At 46.5% G+C, this 20,407-nt stretch overlaps 3 protein-coding genes across 8 annotated transcripts in view; 1 reads left to right on the top strand and 2 right to left on the bottom strand.

The window, feature by feature from the left end:
- The window catches only part of LOC127194016 (3-alpha-hydroxysteroid dehydrogenase), a 1,235,587-nt gene that overhangs the window by 744,165 nt on the left and 471,015 nt on the right, over nt 1–20,407 (bottom strand). The window lies entirely within an intron of this gene.
- Ankrd16 (ankyrin repeat domain 16) lies at nt 7,856–17,607 on the bottom strand. Of its 2 annotated transcripts, XM_051151439.1 has the most exons (7): nt 17,232–17,607; nt 15,627–15,847; nt 13,835–13,877; nt 10,791–10,899; nt 10,062–10,223; nt 8,574–8,652; nt 7,856–8,038 (listed from the first exon to the last, which is right to left on the bottom strand). In XM_051151439.1, the coding sequence occupies exons 1-7, from the start codon at nt 17,570–17,572 to the stop codon at nt 7,881–7,883; spliced, it is 1,113 nt and encodes a 370-aa protein (XP_051007396.1). In that variant the 5' UTR covers nt 17,573–17,607; the 3' UTR covers nt 7,856–7,880. The 2 variants fall into 2 exon arrangements, with proteins under 2 accessions (XP_051007396.1, XP_051007398.1); XM_051151441.1 differs by lacking the exon at nt 8,574–8,652 and having other exon boundaries at nt 7,973–8,038.
- The window catches only part of Fbh1 (F-box DNA helicase 1), a 32,615-nt gene continuing 30,705 nt past the window's right edge, over nt 18,498–20,407 (top strand). Inside the window, exon 1 of one of the 2 annotated variants that reach the window (XM_051151396.1) lies at nt 18,498–18,635. In XM_051151396.1, the coding sequence (XP_051007353.1) occupies nt 18,635 (1 nt within the window). In that variant the 5' untranslated portion in view covers nt 18,498–18,634. Of the gene's footprint in view, nt 18,664–20,407 lie in introns of both variants that reach the window. The other variant, XM_051151397.1, reaches the window with a different exon arrangement.

Raw genomic sequence — 20,407 nt, 5'->3', positions numbered from 1 at the left:
TGGCTTGTCATAGTTGGCTTCAGCTGCCAACTTGATACAAACCCAGAGTCACCTGGGCAAAGGAATTGTTGCAGGAAATCTGATCCCATTGTGAACCCCGAGATTGTAAACTGTAAAAACCTGTTTCTAATTGTGGTATGGCTCAGTCTTTGGTCCTAGAGCTTTCTGTTTACTGTAAACAAGTACTTGTGGCGTGGCCCAGCCCTAGCACACACCTTCAATCCAAGAGCTTTCGGTAAACAGGATTGAATAAAGTTAACCTTAGGTCAAGAGGTGGAGCAAGCAACCAGATTGACAGGAAGTGAACATGGGAAAAAACATAAAAGTGGGAGGAAGTCTGGAGGACGGGTAGAGAGACACACAGGAAGTAAGAAGGAGGGGCACTGAGTTGAAGGGTGCTTAAGACAGTGCAGAGGAGAGAAGGTCTTTCCCACTGGGCTGTGAGCTGAGGAAGAAGGGCAGCCTGGGTGCTTTCTGTGCCCCTCTGAGCTAGCAAACCTTCACCCCAGCACCTGGCTCCTGAGTCTTGATGGAGATTTTCTCTCTTTATAACAGCAGGGACCCTCAACTTCAGAACTAAGTTAGATGGACCTGTGCCCATATCCATGGGAGCATTTTATTGATTGCTAACTGATGTAGGAGGGCCCAGACTATGGTTGGTGATGTCACCCTGAGGCAGGTGGGTAGCTGACCTGTGAACCCGGGAGCAAGCAGTGAACCTCTGAGGTTTCTACATCAACCTTCTGCCTTGAGTTCTTTCTGTCTTTGGTTTTTCTCAACAAGGGACTGTAAAGTATACGGTGAATTTAATATTTTCTTGTCCAAGTGGCTTTGATCATGGTATTTCTCAAAGCAAAAGACATACCCGGCAAGCTGATGAGCTGAGTCAGATCCCTGCACACCACCACTGAAGGAGAAAATTTGGTTCCTCCAAGTTGTTCTCTGACCTCCGCTCATATATGCATGTGTGCACACACTTCATACACACAACAATAATAAAATAAAATAGGCCGGTGTGGTGGTGCACACCTTTAATCCCAGCACTCGGGAGGCAGAGGCAGGTGGATCGCTGTGAGTTCGAGGTCAGCCTGGTCTACAAAGTGAGTCCAGGACAGCCAAGGCTACACAGAGAAACCCTGTCTCGAAAAACCAAAACAACAAATAAATAAAAATAAAACAAAAAATATTTATTTTAAGAAAAAGAGTGGGTATAACTGAGTAGTGGAATTACTGGTGAGTTTGGTTTTTTCCTCCATCATTGTTTATGTTTTAAAGTCTACATCTTAAGGTCTGTGAGAATGATACTTTTTTTCCTAGTCTGCCACCTGCTGGTGAACTGCAGCAACATTTCAGGGTAAATTAAATCCAGCGGTAGCTGTCTTCCTTTTGTCCCTGGCTTTTCTTCTCTCATTTCTTTTTTTTTTTTTTTTTAAGATATATTTATTTATTATGTATATAGTACACATCAGATCTCACTATAGATGCCAGTGAGCCACCATGTGGTTGCTGGGAATTGAACTCAGGACCTCTGGAAGAGCAGTCAGTGCTCTTAACCACTGAGCCATCTCTCCAGCCCCTCTTCTCTCATTTCTTAAGCCAGAGTTCTATTCCTTTCCCATCTTGCTGTCCATTCTCACTTTGTTCTGTAACTACTGTTGCACAGATTTCCTTTTGTACAGGAATATATTAGATAGAACTGTTTTCAAGTGATTGCAATTTTATCCATTTTTATCTCTGACAACTTCTGTCCTGATTGAGCTTAATTAAGATGTGCTTAACATGGTGGTGCACGCCTTTAATCCCAGCACTCAGGAAGCAGAGGCAGGTGGATCTCTGAGAGTTCAAGACCAGCCTGGTCTCAAAAAGCGAGTCTGTGATAGTCAAGGCTATTACACAGAGAAACCTTGTCTCGAGGAGGAAAAAAAAAAAAAAAAAAGATGTGCTTAAGGGGCTGGAGAGATGACTCAGTGGTTAAGAGCACTGACTGCTCTTTCAGAGGATCCAGGTTCAAATCCCAGCATCTACATGGCAGCTCACAACTGTCTGTAACTCTAAGATCTGACACTCTCACATAGACATGAGTGCAGGCAAAACATCAAAGCACATAATATAAAGGTAAATAAATTTAGGAAGATGTGCTTAACATGGACAGAGCATGCTATCTGGACCACCAGATGGCCCTGTGGAGTAGGTCTTAGAGGAAGGGTGGGAAGCCCTAGTTAGCCAAGCAAAGTGCGCTGAAGACGGTGGAGCAGGAGGACCACAAGTTTGAGGCCAGCCTGGGCTAGACAGCAAGTTAGGCTAGCCTCAGCTATGTTACCAGTGTATTAGTTACAGTTCTTGTTGCTGTGACAAAATACCTGATGGAAGCGACTTGGGCGGGGGGGGGGGAGGGGAGGGGGTGAGGTGGGAATAGGGGTTTGTTTAGGCAGGGAAAGCACAGCAGCAGGTCAATGGCAGAGATGGGGGGGGTAGGGAGGGTCAGCAGTGTATTAGGAGGTCCCCTAGGCCCTAGGGGAATAGGGTGAAAGTGGGAGGGAGGGAGGAATGGGAGGATACAAGTGATGGGATAACAATTGAGATGTAATCTGAATAAATTAATTAAATAAAAAAATAGAAAGTAAAAAAAAAAAAAAAAGCTTTCTAGCAGCAGGGTGGAGGAGCTCTGATGAGCAGACCACCTAGCAGTTTCACAGAATCACTTTTTATCGTTCGTTACACAAAAAGGCCTTTTATCAAGTCAATTCATGAATACCAAAATCTCTTGTCAGATCTACTACTTGTCTCAGGAACCACTATCTAAGCAGACACAGTCATCATAAGACTTCCAGCAATGTCTTATGACTGAGGTCATGCTAAGGTCCTGAAATTCCCACGAAAGAGCAACCCCATACATTTCAGGTACAATCACCGATTATTCACAAGAATTACCACAAGATCTACGTGGCCATCAGTCTGGAGTAGATGTCAGGTACAATGGTTTTTCTAAAACTCAACTCTATAGTTGTGGTTTTCCACCTCAATTAACAGAATCTAGTCATTCCATCGCAGTCATGCCCAGAGGTATGTCAGGTGACGATAGATCCACACAAGGAGCCAATATTAACAATCACATCCTGCAGAAAGGCACTCAGCTACGGTAACCGATGCCCTTATCTGAACTGGGTGGGGGTGCTCTGGCAGCTACATGGAAGGCCGATTTGAGAACGCAAGTAGAAGCAGGAGTAGTAATTACAAGGCTGCTGCAATGTGGGTCTGAGAGGAGAGCGTGTGTGAGAGCCTGACAGGCAGAGGTATCCAACAGCTGGGACAGGCCAGGGCTGCCTGTGGAGGAGCAAGGACCACAGGCTTCCAACTTGACTGACCTGGTGAACTGAGTGGCTCTCGACTAGGCAGCAAGTACAAGATGGAGGTGAACACAGTATGGGGAAGTGAGCGTGAAACAGGTTGTGAGGCAGCCTTAATAAAGCCATGCCCCCCACCTAAATTTTTTTTTTTCAGTTGCCTGCTGAAAATAAAGTTGGAGAGAGTTGGGTGGCTGCCACATACTGGGGTACACCTAAAACTGCTACTAAGGTAGCAGGTGCAGAATAAAGAGGGGTGAGCTGGGCACAAAGCTGAGTATATTAGCAGTCAAAGGACAGATCCTAAGAGAGAAGTGAACAAAAGACACAGAGCAGCAGCACCAGAAAGGACTCCTCTGAAGCAAGGCATGATGGATGGCACAGGCCTTCAACCCCAACACCCAGAAGGCCAAGGCTAAGGCAAGTTCAAGGCCAGCTCAGGATATACACTGAGATCCCATTTTTGAAAAAGAAAAAGAAGCCGGGTGTGATGAATGCCTGTAATCCCAGCACTCAGGGAAGCAGAGGTTCTCTGTGAGTTCGAGGCCAGCCTGGTCTACAAAGTAAGTCCAGGATAGTGAAGCTTACACAGAGAAACCCTGTCTCGAAAAACCAAAAGGGGAGTGGATGGGGAAGAGAAGAAAAAGAACAAACCTAGAGGGAACTATTGCAGGAACAAGAGTCCAGAAAGCAGAAGAAACTGAAGATATTAGTAATCTAAGAGTTAAGAGTATATTACTTAGCCAGGCATGGTGCTGTACGCCTTTAATCCCAGTACCCAGGAGGCAAAAGCAGGTGGATCCGTGAGTTCAAGGCCAGGCTGGTCTACAGAGTAAGTTCCAGGACAGCCAGGACTACATAGTGAGATCCTGTCTAAAAGAAAAAGACGTTACTTAAGCCGGCAGTTAAAAAAATTCCCTGGAACCTCTCAGAAAGTAGTGTGCACAAAGCAACAGCAAGAAAGCCAGCTTGTGGAGCCGGGCATGGTGGCGCACGCCTTTAATCCCAGCACTCGGGAGGCAGAGGCAGGCGGATCGCTGTGAGTTCGAGGCCAGCCTGGTCTACAAAGTGAGTCCAGGATGGCCAAGGCTACACAGAGAAACTCTGTCTCGGAAAAAACAAAACAAAACAAAAACCAAGAAAGCCAGCTTGTGGGGCGGCAAGGTAACGCCCGTGAGCTGACTTTTCTCAAGGGAGTGTGTGAGAAAGGCTGCTTGAGGCGGAGAAGAAAATGAGCTGCTGTGGGTTCGGTGTTTAGCACAGCAGCTAGCTTATATTACGCACTCAGGCCGAAACCACTGCTATCATGCATTCACTAGCCGTACGACAATAAACTTATTTTCTACTAGGACTGTTCTAGGCCTCACTCCTGACACAAGTTGGTTAAATATCAATGGAAGACAGAGATAATAAAAAAGTAACTCAAATTTTACATGATACGCACATATATACATACATACATATATATGCTAGTGGTAAATACTAACAAGAAAAAACAAGTTGTGGTGGGGTCTAGTTCTATTTTGTTGTTATAATAAATACCCTGACAAAAAGCAACCCAGAGGAGAAAGGTTTATTTCAGCTTACAAATTCCAGGCTACAGTCAGTCCATAACTGTGCAGCAGTCAAAGCAGGGATTTCAAGTAGCTGTCATGTCACGTCCAGAGTTAAAAGTAGAGAGAAAGGAAGGCACCATGTTCACTCCTCTGCTTGCTTATGCCCAGCTCAGTTCCTCCCCCCATGCAGCTCAGGACACTGCCTGCAGGTAACGCAGCTGACGCCCGTGAGGGACTATCTATGCTGCCAGCTCCCAATAACAACACGGAGACTTTTTATTATTTATGAAAGGTTAGGCTTGCTCCCAGCCAGCTCATATAACTTAATTAACCCTGTCTATACTAGTTCACATGTCCTGTTACTTCTTTGCCCCAGTACTATCTCTGCTCAGAAGTCCCACCCTTCCTCTTCTGCTTTGCTATAGGCTGTCAGCTCTTTATTAAACTGACCAGAAGGTGATGGAGATGAACTTTTAACAAATACTCAGGCAGTGGAGGATCCAATGAAAATAACAATACCAAAGTCCGGGCAGTACTCAGCTCTCTGCTGGTACAGAAAGCAACATCTGAATATAAAGACAACTCTTTCCTGGTGTGTTAATGGTAGGGTAATCTTATCCCAGCAACTGCCCACAGTGGGATGTGTAGGCTCTGTTTCTTAACAATTAGACTTTCGTATACAACCCAACTAGCTTACACAAGAAGGAAAAAAGGTTAAAGGGAAAAGAGTGAACGGGACGGGTCTCTAGGTGTCTCTGGCCTGTGCACAGGTCTGGCCTGTTTGCTGATCCCCAGTCCCAACCTGCTGCTGCTCTCTCCTCCCTGCCTGCCAGTCTCACTTGTGAAGAGTGGCCTCCTTCTCCCATTGAGGGTTGATTAGAAAAACAATAGTCCAGGTGGAGTCCCCAGGTCTGCTTCCTGAATTCCAGGCCCAGGATGGCTCCACCCAGTCTATCTCAAGGTTAATCTAAGGGAGTATCCATGGTGTGTCCAAGGGTAAAGCCCGCCAAGACCGCTTTCACCTGTGACAAAGCTTACAGTCTTTCCCACAGGGATGGGCCTTCCCTCAACTTAATTTTAAGACAATCCCTCACAGACATACCTACAGCCAAGCCAAGGGAGTCTAGGTTGTGTGGACTCTGAAGCTGACAAATGAGGCTAACTACTGCAAAGAAGGCGGTATCAAATGCTGAAGAAAGGAATGGAGTTTTAGGTAGGGAGGCCTGGGAAATAATTTTTAAGGAGAGACCCAAAGGAAATGAAAGGAGCAACTATAATTAGGGAGAATAGTTATTATCATCTGCATTGCTATTAGCATTTCTAATATAGTATTATAGTAAGCGTGTATTGTTGGCACATATTATTACTACTTTCTTTGCTACAATTAATGTTGTGATAACCACTATTATTTCTGGCTGTTGAGTAATGTTAGCAGTGGCCTGTAGTAGTCAGCGTTTAGAGTCTAGTACTAGGGAGGGCAGACGCAACGTGACACATGGGAATTAATTCTGAGCAAAGGGGAGCAAGCAAGCAAGAGATACGAGGCATTATAGCTCAGGTCTCAAATCTCAGTACTCGGAACTTAAAATATCACAAATCTGAGGCTAGCTTCAGGCACACAGAGAGGCTTTTATTAGGGAGGGAAAGAGGAAGGGGGCAAGGAGAGAAAATATGAATGAGAATGAAAAGAATGCTTTGTGTGTGCGCCGAGGATGGCCTTCTGGCCCCAACACGCACACACGGAACATCGCACACCAGATCATCCTCAGACCCAAAAGGCATCCAAACAAAGAGATCTGTGACACGAGGGAGATTGCAAATCCCACCTGAGGTGAGCATAGGTGTACGGTGTATGGTAAAGAGGTTACAAGTTAGGATTGTGTTTCTCTAGTGATTAGGAAAGAGGACTTTTGAACTCCACAGGAGAATAAATAAGAGGAGCTGCAAGTCTTTGCTATTTGCCAAGACAAGCGCAATATTCAAGCAAGGCAGGTGTGTAATAGTAGCTGCAGGATCGCACCCAACCCATGAGGAGCAAATCATGCTCATGAGTGAACCTGTCTATTCAAACAAACGTCTTATACTGCCAGGCGTGGTGGTGCCTTTAATCCCAGCACTTGGGAGGCAGAGGCAGGCGGATCGCTGTGAGTTCGAGGCCAGCTTGGTCTACAAAGAGAGTCCAGGACAGTTAAGGCTACACAGAAAAACCCTGTCTCGAAAAACCAAAATATAAAAAATAAAAAAATAAAACGGCTTAGCTCAGTGGTTAGGAGTACCTGAAGTTTGATTCCCAGCATCCACGCGGAGGCTCACAACTGTCTGTAAGCCCAGTCCTAGGAAATCTGACGCCACCTCTGACCTCCCTCTGAAGGCACCAGGCACGTGACACACAGACTTACATGCAGGCAAACTATCCATACATATTGAAAACAAACAAACAAACAAAAAAACCCTTATCGCAACTAGCAGTGCTGAGAAAATAAAAAAGTGTCCATCAATTCCTGTAAATGCTGTTATAAATGGTAAAACACACCCTTCCTGGCTATGAAACAAAATGTCCATGTAAAAGCTATAAAGGAAAAATTTAAATAGGCCAACTATGTTTTATAGCTTGAGTAAACAGCAATTTGCATTTTTAGTTTTATTACACTTTCATATATTACAGAAGCATACATATTACATTCACTTCAAAATAAGGATAGACAGAAAAAAAACAAGATATGGGGTTGGTGATGACGTTAGTGGAACAGCACTGGCGTAGCCTGTTTGAGGTTCTAAGTTCAATCCTCATTACAGTTTAAAAAAGGAAAAAAGATGGCTATTTCAAGATCACACACACGCCAGGTATCCAGACTCCTGGCCACTCAGCAGAAGAACATGCAGGAGGAGATGGAAACACGGCTTAGACATGAGCTGTTGGTGACAGAAAAAGCAGGATGTGCATCGCTATGTGCGTCCCTGCCTCCTCCTCCAAGCGTCCTCATGATTCTGCTCTGTGGGAGAAGTCCTGCAGGAGATCTACACTCCTTGTGAGCTGCTGGGCCAGGGTGCCCGTCAGGTCTGCGGAATCCTTCAGTCCTGACTGCAGGAGGAACCTGGTGCAAGCCACATGCTGACCTGCACAGGCCAGATGCAGGGCTAAAGGGACACAAGAGGCATCGATGCTGAGGACACGTCCGCACTCAGCAGCTGTGCTAGCCTGCCTACACCTTTAGTTCTAGCACCCAGGCCAGCCAGGCTTGCAGAGTTTGTGAGATCTTGTCTCAAAAAAAAAAAAAAAAAAAAGAGGCTAGATAGAGAAAAGGGCTCCGCAGTTAAGAGCACTGGCTGCTCTTGCAGAGGACGCAGGTCCAATTCCCAGCACCCATATGGTAATGTACAACCTCCTGCAACCAGTTCAAGGTGACCCAGTGCCCTCTTCTGGCCTTCACAGGTCCCAGGCAAGCACATGGTACACTTATATACACAGGCAAAACACCAATACACATAATATATATATAAAGATTTCAACAACAAAAAAGAAAAACCAAAAATCACGATGTCAGTATCAATGGCTCCAACATTTTCTACAAGGGAAAAGCTATTTTAGCTAGGGGCTGTGTGCACGCTGGGTGAGTTCACCCCACATCAATGTATTCAACTAAAAGGCCCTCAACTCATTTGCATTTCATACCTGAGCGGTTCCTTCCATCTTTAGAGTTGATGTCGGCTCCCAGGGATAACAGAGTTTGAACTGTGCTTGTCTGTCCTTCCTGAGAGTTGAAATAACTTCATTAGCACTGCAACATGGACAAAACCAGACCATAACAACCTCCAATGTGCATCAGAAATCCTGATACAGCCAACTGCACATACTGAAATTTCCTGTTTTCAGGAAGATTTATACCACCCATGACTCTAACACGAATCATGCAACATTTGTAACATCCAGTTATCAGGATGGACGATGCGATTAGGTCTCCATGTAGGTCAGCAGTGCAAATGTCGTGGTTCATACAGAACTCGCAATTCCAAAATTTCCCAATCACATGAACTCTTTGTTAAAACCTTTCAGGCAGAGAGGAAGTGCAAAAGATTGGGGCTCTCAGAAGAGAGCGCCCTCCTATAGCTACCATCACTCACGCAGTGATTTACACACACTGCTTAGCCAGTCAGATCGTCAGAAAGTGGCAAGGCTGAAATCAAGATCGAAGGTTCAAACTTTTTACGGAGACAATGCTAGCCTTTCTTCCCATGTCTGTGGAGTGGACCCTCAGTCTGTTCGTGTAGCTATCCCTGTATTCACGGGAAGTGTGTGGTGGTCAGAAAACACTGACTCTCGCTTCTAGAAAACCAAACAAAGGCATGTGGCTGCTGAGCAATGTATAACAAGTAAGGCTCCTGAAACAGCTTCTTCTCTAGTGAAACATTTATGACTGTCCTCAATGTTTCATATACTGGGAAGGCCAGTAGATGGAATTCTTTGTTTCAGTTAAACAGATCTTAACTTCTGAATTTAACAAAAAAGCTACAAATTTCATATAATGAATCATTGCTTATTTGTTAATTTTTGCAAGTTACTTTATTTTTACTTTGTGTGTGTGTTTTGGGGGGGGGGGGTGTGAAACACACATGTACGCAGGTGCCTGTTGAGGCCAGAAGAGGAAGTCAGTCAGATCTGGAACTGGAGTTACAAAACAGTTGTGATCTGCTGATGTGGGTGCTGGCAAGTCTGCAAGGGCAGCAAACACACATAACTGCTGAGCTATCTCTCTACCGGCTATTTATTTATTTATTTTGAACAGAGAAGTTTTAACTAGACTAAGGTGAAGTTTCACGATTTGGTTTCCAACACTTAAAGACACTGAGAGGCCCTCCATCGCCCTTCAACATCTTATCTTTGTGGGGTTTTGTTTTTGTTTTGAGACGAGGTTTCTCTGTGCAGCCCTGGCTATGGACTCTTCTTTCCATTTTTGCCTAAAAACAAAACAAAACAAACAAACAAACAAAAAAAGTAAAGCTTCTATTAAAGAGCTGAGACTCAGGATCATGGATGTATCAGGAATGTAGAATACAGGTGATGTACTCTATACGTACAGTACAGACGCCAGGACTACACAGCTGTCTGTCATCAGAACAAAGCAAGTGTGGGGAAGGGACACTTTCATGAGAAGCACCTGACCTTAGCTGCATAGTGAAGTGCTGTGAGCTGCGTTGACTCGGCTCTGACATCTACATCCACACCAAGATCGCACACCAGGAATCGTATGGCTTCATCCTGCCCAGTGACTGCTGCCTGGTGCAGAGCCTGGGCCCCCAGGGTATCTGCAGCTGAAGAGCAAGCCTAGTAGGCAGGACAGAGCAGCAACATTAAGCACGGAGGAATCTGGGGCCATAGTCCCGTAGATGTCTTGGTGAGGCTTAGCTGTCTGTGCAGTTCTTCTGGGCAGAGCACATGGTGTCTGTCCGATTATCAAAGGACCTGACCTAAACCACGGTTGAGTCATGCTCTGCCTAGAGCGCCTTAAGCTCTGTCCCGACACTCTGTTGCTGTTACTAAGTGACACTATTTATTGAATCCTTAGTTTGCTAACTGCCTTATGTACGTTGGATTGTGGGATCCTCCTGGATCCAGTCCAAGATCCTGAGCACGCTATGCAGGCACCTTACTTTGAGCTCCATCCCCAGCATCAATTAATCCTTATGGGACCCTTCTGAGGAAATTATATTTTGTCACCATTTTAGAGATGGGACACTGAGGCACAGATGGTCACAGAGGTAAAAGGTCCCACTAGAGAAACTAAGAGGAGCCTGGATTTGAAGCCAGTGGCTGAGTAATGGTGTATTGTTTATCCCCAGATCAGAATTTCTAAAGAAGAAATAAAGGAATAAGAGAAAAACCACTTTATACCTTGTGTTTTTCAAGGAGCAGCTTTGCTATGCTAACATGGCCACACTGAACGGCGTCCATGAAGGGTGTGACACCGCAGCTGTCTCGGCAGTCTGGTTCATAGTGACATCTATAGCCAAATCCAAAAATAACAGCTGTGAAGATTCACCACTTCAAACCCAACCCAGGCGACATGGTGGTCTGCAGCAGACTGTACACCTTACAGATGATCCGTCACAGTCTGCAGCTGGCTGTCCTCTTACCATTTTAGCCTCTGAACCAAGCAAATGCCAGGTCTTGGGGCCCTTCCTCTTTTAACCTTTCCCATGCCTGCTGGAACCTTCACTTCTTCAGCTTCTCGGCCTGGTAGCTTTGCAGTCACCCTCACTACTATCTTTCTCTCTTTTCTCCTAACCATATACATGATGTAATTCTGCAGCCAGGCTACCTAAAACATCTACGCCCTACTCTCCACCTCCGCTTTCACACTTACGCACAGTCAGCTGACAACAGCCTCCTCCTGATGCTCTTCTCCCCACCACAGCCATCTTGCTGCGGCAGTCCAGCCTGGTCTGGAACTCAGGGTTTTCCTGCCTGAGTCTCTGAGACGTGAACCACTGTATGTAGCTTTTTATTTTTTTTTATTTTTTTTGGTTTTTCGAGACAGGGTTTCTCTGTGTAGCCTTGGCCATCCTGAACTCACTCTGTAGACCAGGCTGGCCTCGAACTCACAGTGATCCGCCTGCCTCTGCCTCCCGAGTGCTGGGATTAAAGGCGTGCGCCACCATGCCCGGCGTATGTAGCTTTTTAATTCTGTGGTTCTGTGGGATTACTGTCCGGTCTTCTTCATTAGCCTATATGAAGGGCCCTGGAGAAGGGCTATGTTTAGCTCATTACCCTGGCCTAACACACAAAGGTGCTTGAAAAGGGTCTCTTCAGGAAAGAGTATTAACAAAACTGCAGAAACGCAAATCTGTGAGTCTAAGTGCTAGACACATACTTTTAGGACCCGGGGTTGAGCGCTCTTTGCTTTGACCAAGTTATCTCTCCCACTTCTAACCTCGTACCACTGCTCATGTTTTGAAGCCGCACATTTGTATCTGGCCCATCGTGACCCTGCCTATTTGAACTCTTTGCTTTGACCTCCCAAAGAGGTACGACTACTCCACCTGTCCCAAAGTGCAATGTCTATGTTTCCCCCAAACTTGCTCCTCTTCTGCTGCCCAATGTCTCAGCAAGTAGCACAGGTGCCACATGGTGAAAGTTGTCCTTGATGTTCCCTTTCTCCTTCTTTACTTTTTGTGGTGCTTGGGACAGAACCCATGGCCTTACATATGCTAGGCCCGTGCTCCACCACTGAGCTACATGCCCAGGCTTTCCACTGAGTTATTTACCTATTCCCATTGCTTCTACCCTTTTTTTTTTTTTTTTTTAGTATTCAACCTTTAAAAGGTACCCTTCCACCTCTTCTTTCTTGCCTTCGTCACTGTTCTATTGGTGTAAAGACAACTCTTTTACTTAGGAGCTTGCTTACAGTTATTATCATGGTAGAAGCCCGGGGCATGTGGGCAGGCGCTGGAACAGTAGCTAAGAGTTTCATCCAGATCCACAGGCAAACACAGCCTAGGCCTGGCGTAGGCCTTTGAAACCTCAGAGCCCACCCCTACTGACATGGTTCCTCCAACAAAGCTACTAATCCAAATCCTTCTAAACCTTTCAAATAGTGCCACTCCCCAGTGACTAAGCATTCAAATATATAAAGGTATTCTTTTTTTTTTAACATATTTTTTAAAAGATTCATTTATTTATTAGCTATACAGTTTTCCGCCTGTATGTACACCTGCAGGTCAGAAGAGGACACCAGATCTCACTATAGATGGCTGTGAGCCACCACGTGGTTGCTGGGAATGGAATTCAGGACCTTTGGAAGAACAGATGGTGCTCTTAACCTCAGAGCCATGTCTCCAGCCCTTGTGAGGGCATTCTTATTCAAACCACCACGCTTCCTGTACTCATCTCTTCAGCCCAGCTGCCATTATTTCTCTCCTATTTCGCTTCATCAGCCTAAGAGACAATTCCACAGAAACTCATGGCAGGCTCCTTTATATTCTGCAATCAGAAACTGCTGATTTCTTATGACCCTTGGCTTAAAAACACTTCAACAAGGGGCCTGGAGAGATAGCTCTGCAGTGATGAGGACCTGGGTTTGATTCCCTCTGACGCCATCCTCCGGCCTCCACAGGCACCAGGCATGCACATAGTGTCAGGTATGCATGCAATAGAGAACTCATATACATATATATATATAAATGAAACATTCATATACATAAAATTAAAATAAATAAATCTAAAAACACCAAACACCAAGCCATCAACAGGGTTGGGTATGGAGGGGCATACCTTTAATACCAGAATTGAGGAGGCAGAAGCAAGTGGATTTCTGTATGTTTGAGACCAGCCTGGTCTACATTTTGAGTTCCAGACCAGCCAGAAATATAGTGAGATCCTTCTCAAAACAAGCCAATGAACTCAAACCCGCAATGGTATCTCACATGCTCAGAATAAAATGGAAACTTGTGTAATGGTCTATTGCCATATTCTCTTTACTGTTTAAGACTTCAGCATATCCTGAATTATTTGCAGTCTCTCAAATACGTTATCCTTTTTCTTGGTGTAAAGATTTTTTTTTTTTTTTTTGGTTTTTCGAGACAGGGTTTCTCTGTGTAGCCTTGGCTGTCCTGGACTCACTTTGTAGACCAGGTTGGCCTCTAACTCACAGCGATCTGCCTGCCTCTGCCTCCCGAGTGCTGGGATTAAAGGCATGCGTCACCATGCCCGGCCAGCTTTGTTTTTTTTTACTGGTGCTGAGACACTTACTTTTTTGGAGTCTTTACTAATTTACTCTGGGGCCTCCTATTACACACTCCTATGGGGACCCAGAATTCCTCTCAATGCTCCTTGGTGCACAGGCCCTGTTCTGTTTGTGGACTCTGAGCGCTGACTGTACAAGTGGCTCCTTGGTATAAATAAGAAATACTTTCCACCAACTCACCATTTGTTCTTACCTATCAAGAAGCTCCTGCACTACTTCGAAACAGCCATGCATTGCTGGGGGAAAGAATGCAGACAATTAGAACATTTTCCTGCATACTTAAGTCCTTGGCTGGGGAGGTAGCACATTGGCTAAACACTGGCCTAGCAAGTACTGGGTGTTATCCCAGAACAACAAATAAATAACTAAGCAGTGACAGTGCATGCTTTTAATCCCAGCCCTTGGGAGGCAGAGGCAATCGGATCTCTGTGAGTTCGAGGCCAGCCTGGTGCCTGGTCTACAAAGTGAGTCCAGGACAGCCAGGGCTCAGTTACACAGAGAAACCCTGTCTTGAAAAAAACCAACCAAAGAACCCAAGCAAAAACCAAGCAAAATTCTTATTCCTCGCTCCCTTCTCTGTCTTCTCTTTAAAAAAATGTTTGTTTTTTTTTTTTTTTTTTCAAAAAAATGTATTCTATTTTCTGTGTATAAGTGTTTTGTCTACCTGCTTGTACGTGTGTCACATGTATAGGGAAGTTAGAGATGGTTGGGAGGCACCATGTGGGTACTCGGAACTGAACCCGGGTCCTCTGTGAGAGAATTAAGTGCTCTTAACTGTTGAGCATCGCAGCCACATCTGCCCTCGTCTTTTCACCGAGGAAAACGCAGGTACTACTACTGTCCTACCAAGAGAAAATTCAACCAAATAAAGGGTAACGAATGATGTTTTCACTTTATACACCTGATTTACTTCATCTTTTATGTCAAACTTTCACAATCTTAAATGCATCTCCCCACTTTAGTACTGTAAGGCTCAAAGGCCAGTGTAGTCTCTTCACTGCAAAACTGCAAAAGCATTCTGAAGACAATCTGTTTACTAGTAATCTATGAAAATCATCCAGAAACACACTCCTCCCACTGATGATCCCCACACTGAACAGGAGAGACTCTGACCATCTGGGTGACTGACAGATTGCTGACAGGTTCTCCAAGAGAAAATTTTGGGGACTATGTGTGTGACAGGGAGAGCTGGCCACGTAATTTATGAACCAGGTGAAAAAAAATTTTTTTTCTGCTTACTTAAAAAGTTTCAGAAAGGATTCCTTGATCCCTAAGTACCAGCTGTGGCTGGAGACTAACCAGATGCTTGTTACCCAGCCTATGTAGAGTGTATCAGATCTCAGACATTGGTCTTTAGAGAAGGTAAGACCTCAGTATCCTAACCCAACGAACTACCTCTTAGACTAAGAATTACTTTCCAAATTTTCCTCTTTGGAGGGAGGGGCATTGGGGGATTTGAGACAGGGTCTCCCAACATTGCCCAGCTGGTCTTAAACTTGCAAGGATCCTGATGCCTCAACTTCCTGAGTGCAGAAATTATAGCCATGCGCCATGCTGCTTGCCTTATTTCCAGCTTTCCTGTGTTAGAAGACTCTTGGGCCTACTATGCACACATTCCACACTAAGTTGCATTTTCCCAGGGTTCTACAGCATGGGATCGTTACCATTGTTAGCAAAGGACATTTGCTCAAATGCAGACCAAGTTCTTAACTCAGGGTCACAGACTTTAGGAGGAACAGAGCCAGCTTACCATCTAACTAACCAGGAGGTTAAGACAGATACACTCAAGAAGTGGACCAACACCATGACATGCTAGCCACAGGTCCCACCACGTTAGAAACTTATAGTTTGCCAAGAGATCCCAAGATGTTCTGATGCCTTCACTTCTGGTTTCCCAAATCCTTATTCCCCTGCAGGTGAACTACCAAGTGTAGACAGTGCCAGGGCAGAACCAACTGCAGCCTACAGCGTGTGTAGGGTGGTACCTGCAGTGTGTAAAGGAGTTCTTCTAATTTTACTCTCTGTTTTCCAAGCATCTGGGCAGACAGTGAGCAAGTACCGGAGGATCACAGGGTCGCCTTCTCGACTGGCTATGTGGAAACTGTTCCAGCCGTCCTTATTCTTCAGGAGTGGATTGGCACCATGCGCCACAAGGTCCTGGATCACTTCAAGGTTCTTCCTTGTGCAAGCCATCATCAGAGGAGTCCTACGGCCAAACAGGATGGAAAGGAGCTGAGGCACTTGGAAGAAGCCAGGCCTTCAGGGAATGTGTACAGGCCTTTGGTACAGACAAGAAAACCTGGAGAAGCCTGGTGGTGGCGGGGGCGTGGCACAGGAAAACAGTTTAGACTGTGGGCCTCTGACTTCTCTGAGGACTGTGGAGAAATAACAAGGGGAAGCTGATTCTGAATGTCCATCGACATGGGTAGGTTCCATGACAGGCAAAAACTGTTGATGAGCCAAGCCAAGGATGGATACCAACCACAGAAAACCCTCAAGATATAGTGGGACTTCTTTACAACAGATGTACTTTTTGTTAGTATGCAGGGGAATACCATTAGCCAGCCTCCGGGGTCCGGACCAAGGGTATGCCAGATAAAAGGAACTGGCTAGCCTCCCCAGCTCTCTCCACTTCTCTCAGTCTCTTTTTAGTTAATTAATTTATTATGTATACAGTGCTCTGTCTGCATGTACGCCTGCAGGCCAGAAGAGGGCATTAGATCACATTATAGATGGTGGTGAGCCACCATGTGGTTGCTGGGAATTGAACTCAGGACCTCTGGAAGTACAGTGTTTTTAACCTCTGAGCCATCTCTCCAGCCCTTCTCTCAGTCTCTTTATCCTGGTCTTTTTCTCTTTCTCTCTGTCATGGCTGCTCTGCTCCTCTCTCTGTTCCTGCCCTAACTCCCTCTCCCTTTCCCTTCCCTCAAATAAACCTCCTTATGCCAGATATGTTGTATGAAATTAATCATTAACTATATGGTTTAATTATATGGTTCTCTCCTGTCCTTGATATGCTGAGATGAAACATAGGGGCTCATGAGTGCTAGGAGGCTGCACCACCTCTGATACATTTCCCAGCCCCTATGCTTTGACTGATTTAGAATAACTTAAAGGCAATACTTTCTTTAAGTTATGAACCTAAAGAAGTCCATAGAGTCTCAGGGACCAGACATGGTACTAAAAAGACGTCAGTCTAGCAAGAAATGAAATTGATTTGTGTAGCGGGAAAGTATCAGCAACATTCTTGCTGGTGGCTCTACAAGACTAGATGTGACAAAACTGCACAGAGCTCAATTTGGGTGCATGTCCAACTGGATTTTATCAGTTGTACCTATCCACAGCAGCCATGCAAATTACAATAATGCAAGGTGTCTCCAGAAAAACACACCCTGGGCACACGAATAATACACTCCACTTGATTGCATTTCTATACTCTCTCAGCGGGAAGCAACTGTCCTAACTGAAGAAGAAAGGAAGGTCGGGGTCAGAATTAGAATCCGAGGAAAGTTAAGCATCCAGTGGACTCACTGAAGAACACACACAACTTGTGTGTGTCTATGTGGCTTTTTTGGGCTGTGGGCACCTACCAGTCTGCCTTCTTCAAGGAGTCCACGACTGCACCTCGGCCCAGGAGGTAGCGGACACAGTCCCGGTGGCCCATAGAGGCAGCTTCGTGCAGAGGCCGCTTGTAGTCTCGGTTGGTAGCCTCGATGTCCATCTTCCAAGCCTCCACAAGGTAGGCTAGGATGTCCTGGCGCCCGTGGCGGGCTGCACAGTGGAGAAGGGTATCCCCAGCTGGCCTCTGGAAGACTCCGGCCATCTCTGGTCTCTGGTAACCTCCCGCTACCTCCAGCTCTTCCTGTAGGGCGCGCAGCCGACCCTCCTGCACGAGCCTGCAGAGGCGCCGCGGATCCCCAGGCGGAGCCATCACCCAGGACCAGGCTGAACAAAAGTAAGAAGACGAAGACGAAGACGCGAGCTGCTATAGGTTGGGAGAAGCTGGCTAGGGCTTCCGCTTCCTGCACGTGACTGTTCTCCCCGACGCTCCGCCCCCCAGCCGGATTCCGTCTGCTGGTGCCTTTTTTTTTTTTTAAATTGCCTCTTGCCCTGGTTTGGAAGTCACAATGGCCAGTGTAGAATGAATGGTGTCTTCTCAGGCGACAAGAACTCTCGTAGGTCATTCTGGTTACCACACTCCAAACATGAGGAATCGTCAGAGTAGGGCAGCTTAGTTAAGGTAAAGGTGTGCACCTCATATCCTGGAGCTGTCCCTAGTATCCGAGTGATCTGGGGACGAAAGGCTTAACAGAATGGAGCGCGCCGCTGCATCGCGAAGCCCTGCAGTGGGACAGAGGGGCTTTGCAGCCTGACCTTGCAGCCTAGACAATGTCTGCTCTCTACAGTACAGCCTATGGGAGATGCCTGCCGGGCTGCTCTGCCCACGTCTGCACAGCCGCATCCTTAGGCTGCCCAGGCGGGACTTCGAGATGCCCAGGCTCCCAACAGCGCCTCTCAGAAATGGGACAGTGTCCCTGTGCTGCTCCGCCCTCTCCTCACCCAATCCGCAGCCGTCCCCAGCCCCCTCCCCGCTCGCTACTGCGGCCTCAGCCCCCGCGGGAACCCAGGGAGCTCGAAGGAACTCTGGGAAAGTTTCCTTCGCCTCTTCCGCGCTGGCGGAAGCACAGACGGGGCGTGGTTCAGCTCCTTGAGCCACGCCCCCTCCCGCTTGGCGTACTGATTGGCTCTAGAGTCTGTCTGTCCGCGCGCCCATTCCTGTTCCGTGTTTCGACTGGTTTAGAAATCCGTCCATCGGCTCCGGGGGCGGGCGCGTCTTGGCAGCGAAAGGGCGGAGCTCGCGGAGGAAGTCTGCGGTCGTCTGTGCTCGCTGTCTGGGCCGAAGGAGGGACTTGGTGGTCCGGGAAAGGCTGGATATCCGGCGGCTTCGGCTTGGTGGTGTCGGCGGCGGCGGGGTCCTGAGCCGGACCGCTATAGTGCGTGAGACCGTGGACTTGGCGTAGGGTGCGAGCCGGGCAAACTTCATCTTGCGGGTCCCCGCGTACGGGGTCTCGGCCTTGGGGGTGGGGCCCTAGCTGAGGGTGGGTGTAGGAGCTGGCCGCGCCCGTGGTGGTCAAGAGTGGGCCTGCTGGAGGAGCCCGGAGCTCTCTGCACACCCGCCTGCTCCCTACGCCACTCCCTGAGGCTCCGGAAGGGGTAGCACCTGAGAAGACGTAGGCTCTGCTGCCGGCAAACCTGGCTTGTCTACACTGTAATGTTTTTGACCTTGGGCGAGTCATTGCACGCGTCCCCAGTCGTTTGTGTTTGCCTTGGTAGCCTCCTACCCGCTCACCTGAACAGGTGATGGTTAAGGGGACGTGAGAAAGCCTGGAGGCTTTTTGGAGGGTCCATTGAGATCCGAGCAAGCTTTGATGGATTCCTTTCGAGGAACTAGACATTTAACCTACCGGTGTTTTTGTTGGGGGAGTAAAATGGAAGTCTCTGCTGTCAGGCTTAGAACAATTTCTTTGCATTTGGCACGACACTCTGGCTGACAAAGCGCCTAGCATTGTCTATTCCGTAAACAGTCCATAGGCAGCATTCTGGTTTTAGTGATCGAGGGCTAATGAAGTTAGTGATTTTTACCACATATTGGAAAGTTTGAGGCATCTGATAGTTTCAAACTTTTTGCTACTTTGATTGGTATGTGGTTTTAAGTCTAAACACCTTTACAAATTATCTCACTTTTCTCTAGCCTTATATCTCTTAAGTTTCCTGTCCTTTAAACAAAGCCTAGACCCATGGTTTTCAAAAGGATGAAATATTTGAAATCCAGGAGAATTGGTTATTTAATTGGTATTCCAAGTAAGATTCTGCCTCTCCTGTGCTTTACGCATTTACTTTAGTCTGTGTCTTTTTGGAAAATCAGATATTGTTTGTGAACCTGCCTCCTAGTCCTTGTGATTTTCTGGAGAAGGGTGAGTATTTACACTTTAAGCTCATGAATAGGGCTGCTGCTGTTCACTCTGGTTGGTTGAGCTGCCTGCCTGTTATTTAGTAAAGGTCTTGGGAGTTTGTGGCCCAGCCTTCCCTGTCATAATTCCCATGTAGCTATCATTGGGATTGGGACTTTCTATCTGACACTTGCTGTGTTTCTTGGACCTGCTTGCATGTTGTCCTTGAGGAACTGGTCCTTTAACATGTTTCCTGACTTGTGAGTTCACAAAACTATTTGAATTCTAATTTCAAATGTGTTACTATCATTCCCCCCCCCTTCTTGTATCTCTCTATCCCTCCTAGGCTGACTTTAGTTTAGACAAATTGAAGTTTTTGTCTCTCCTGTTCTGGCTGTGAAATAACTTCTAGAGATGTACCACGGAAGCCAACTCTTACGTTGCCAATGGTCATTTATGTGCTTTTTGTTTTGTTTTTTGGTTTTTTGAGATGAGCTTTCTCTGTGTAGCCTTGGCTGTCTTGGACTGATTTGTAGACCAGGCTGGCCTTGAACTCACAAGGATCTGCCTGCCTCTGCCTCCCATGGTGCTGAGATTAAAGGCGTGCGCCACCTCGCCCGGCTTACATGCCTTTGAAGACAACGCCTACATTTCATAGGAAGTTCTGAAGCTCAACTGGGCGTTCCACAGAACCTTACAAAGCAGAATAACCTGCACTCACACTTGTCAGCCCTCAGCAAAGCAAAGCAAACCAACTAACAAACAAAGCGAGCAACAAGAAAGCACAGGAAGAAACCCTGAACATTTATTTTTAA

This window comes from Acomys russatus, chromosome 9, assembly GCF_903995435.1.
Source record: "Acomys russatus chromosome 9, mAcoRus1.1, whole genome shotgun sequence".
NCBI lineage: Eukaryota > Metazoa > Chordata > Mammalia > Rodentia > Muridae > Acomys > Acomys russatus.
The sequence above is the reverse complement of the archived record's forward strand: the minus strand, read 5'-3'. Positions and strand labels throughout refer to the sequence as shown.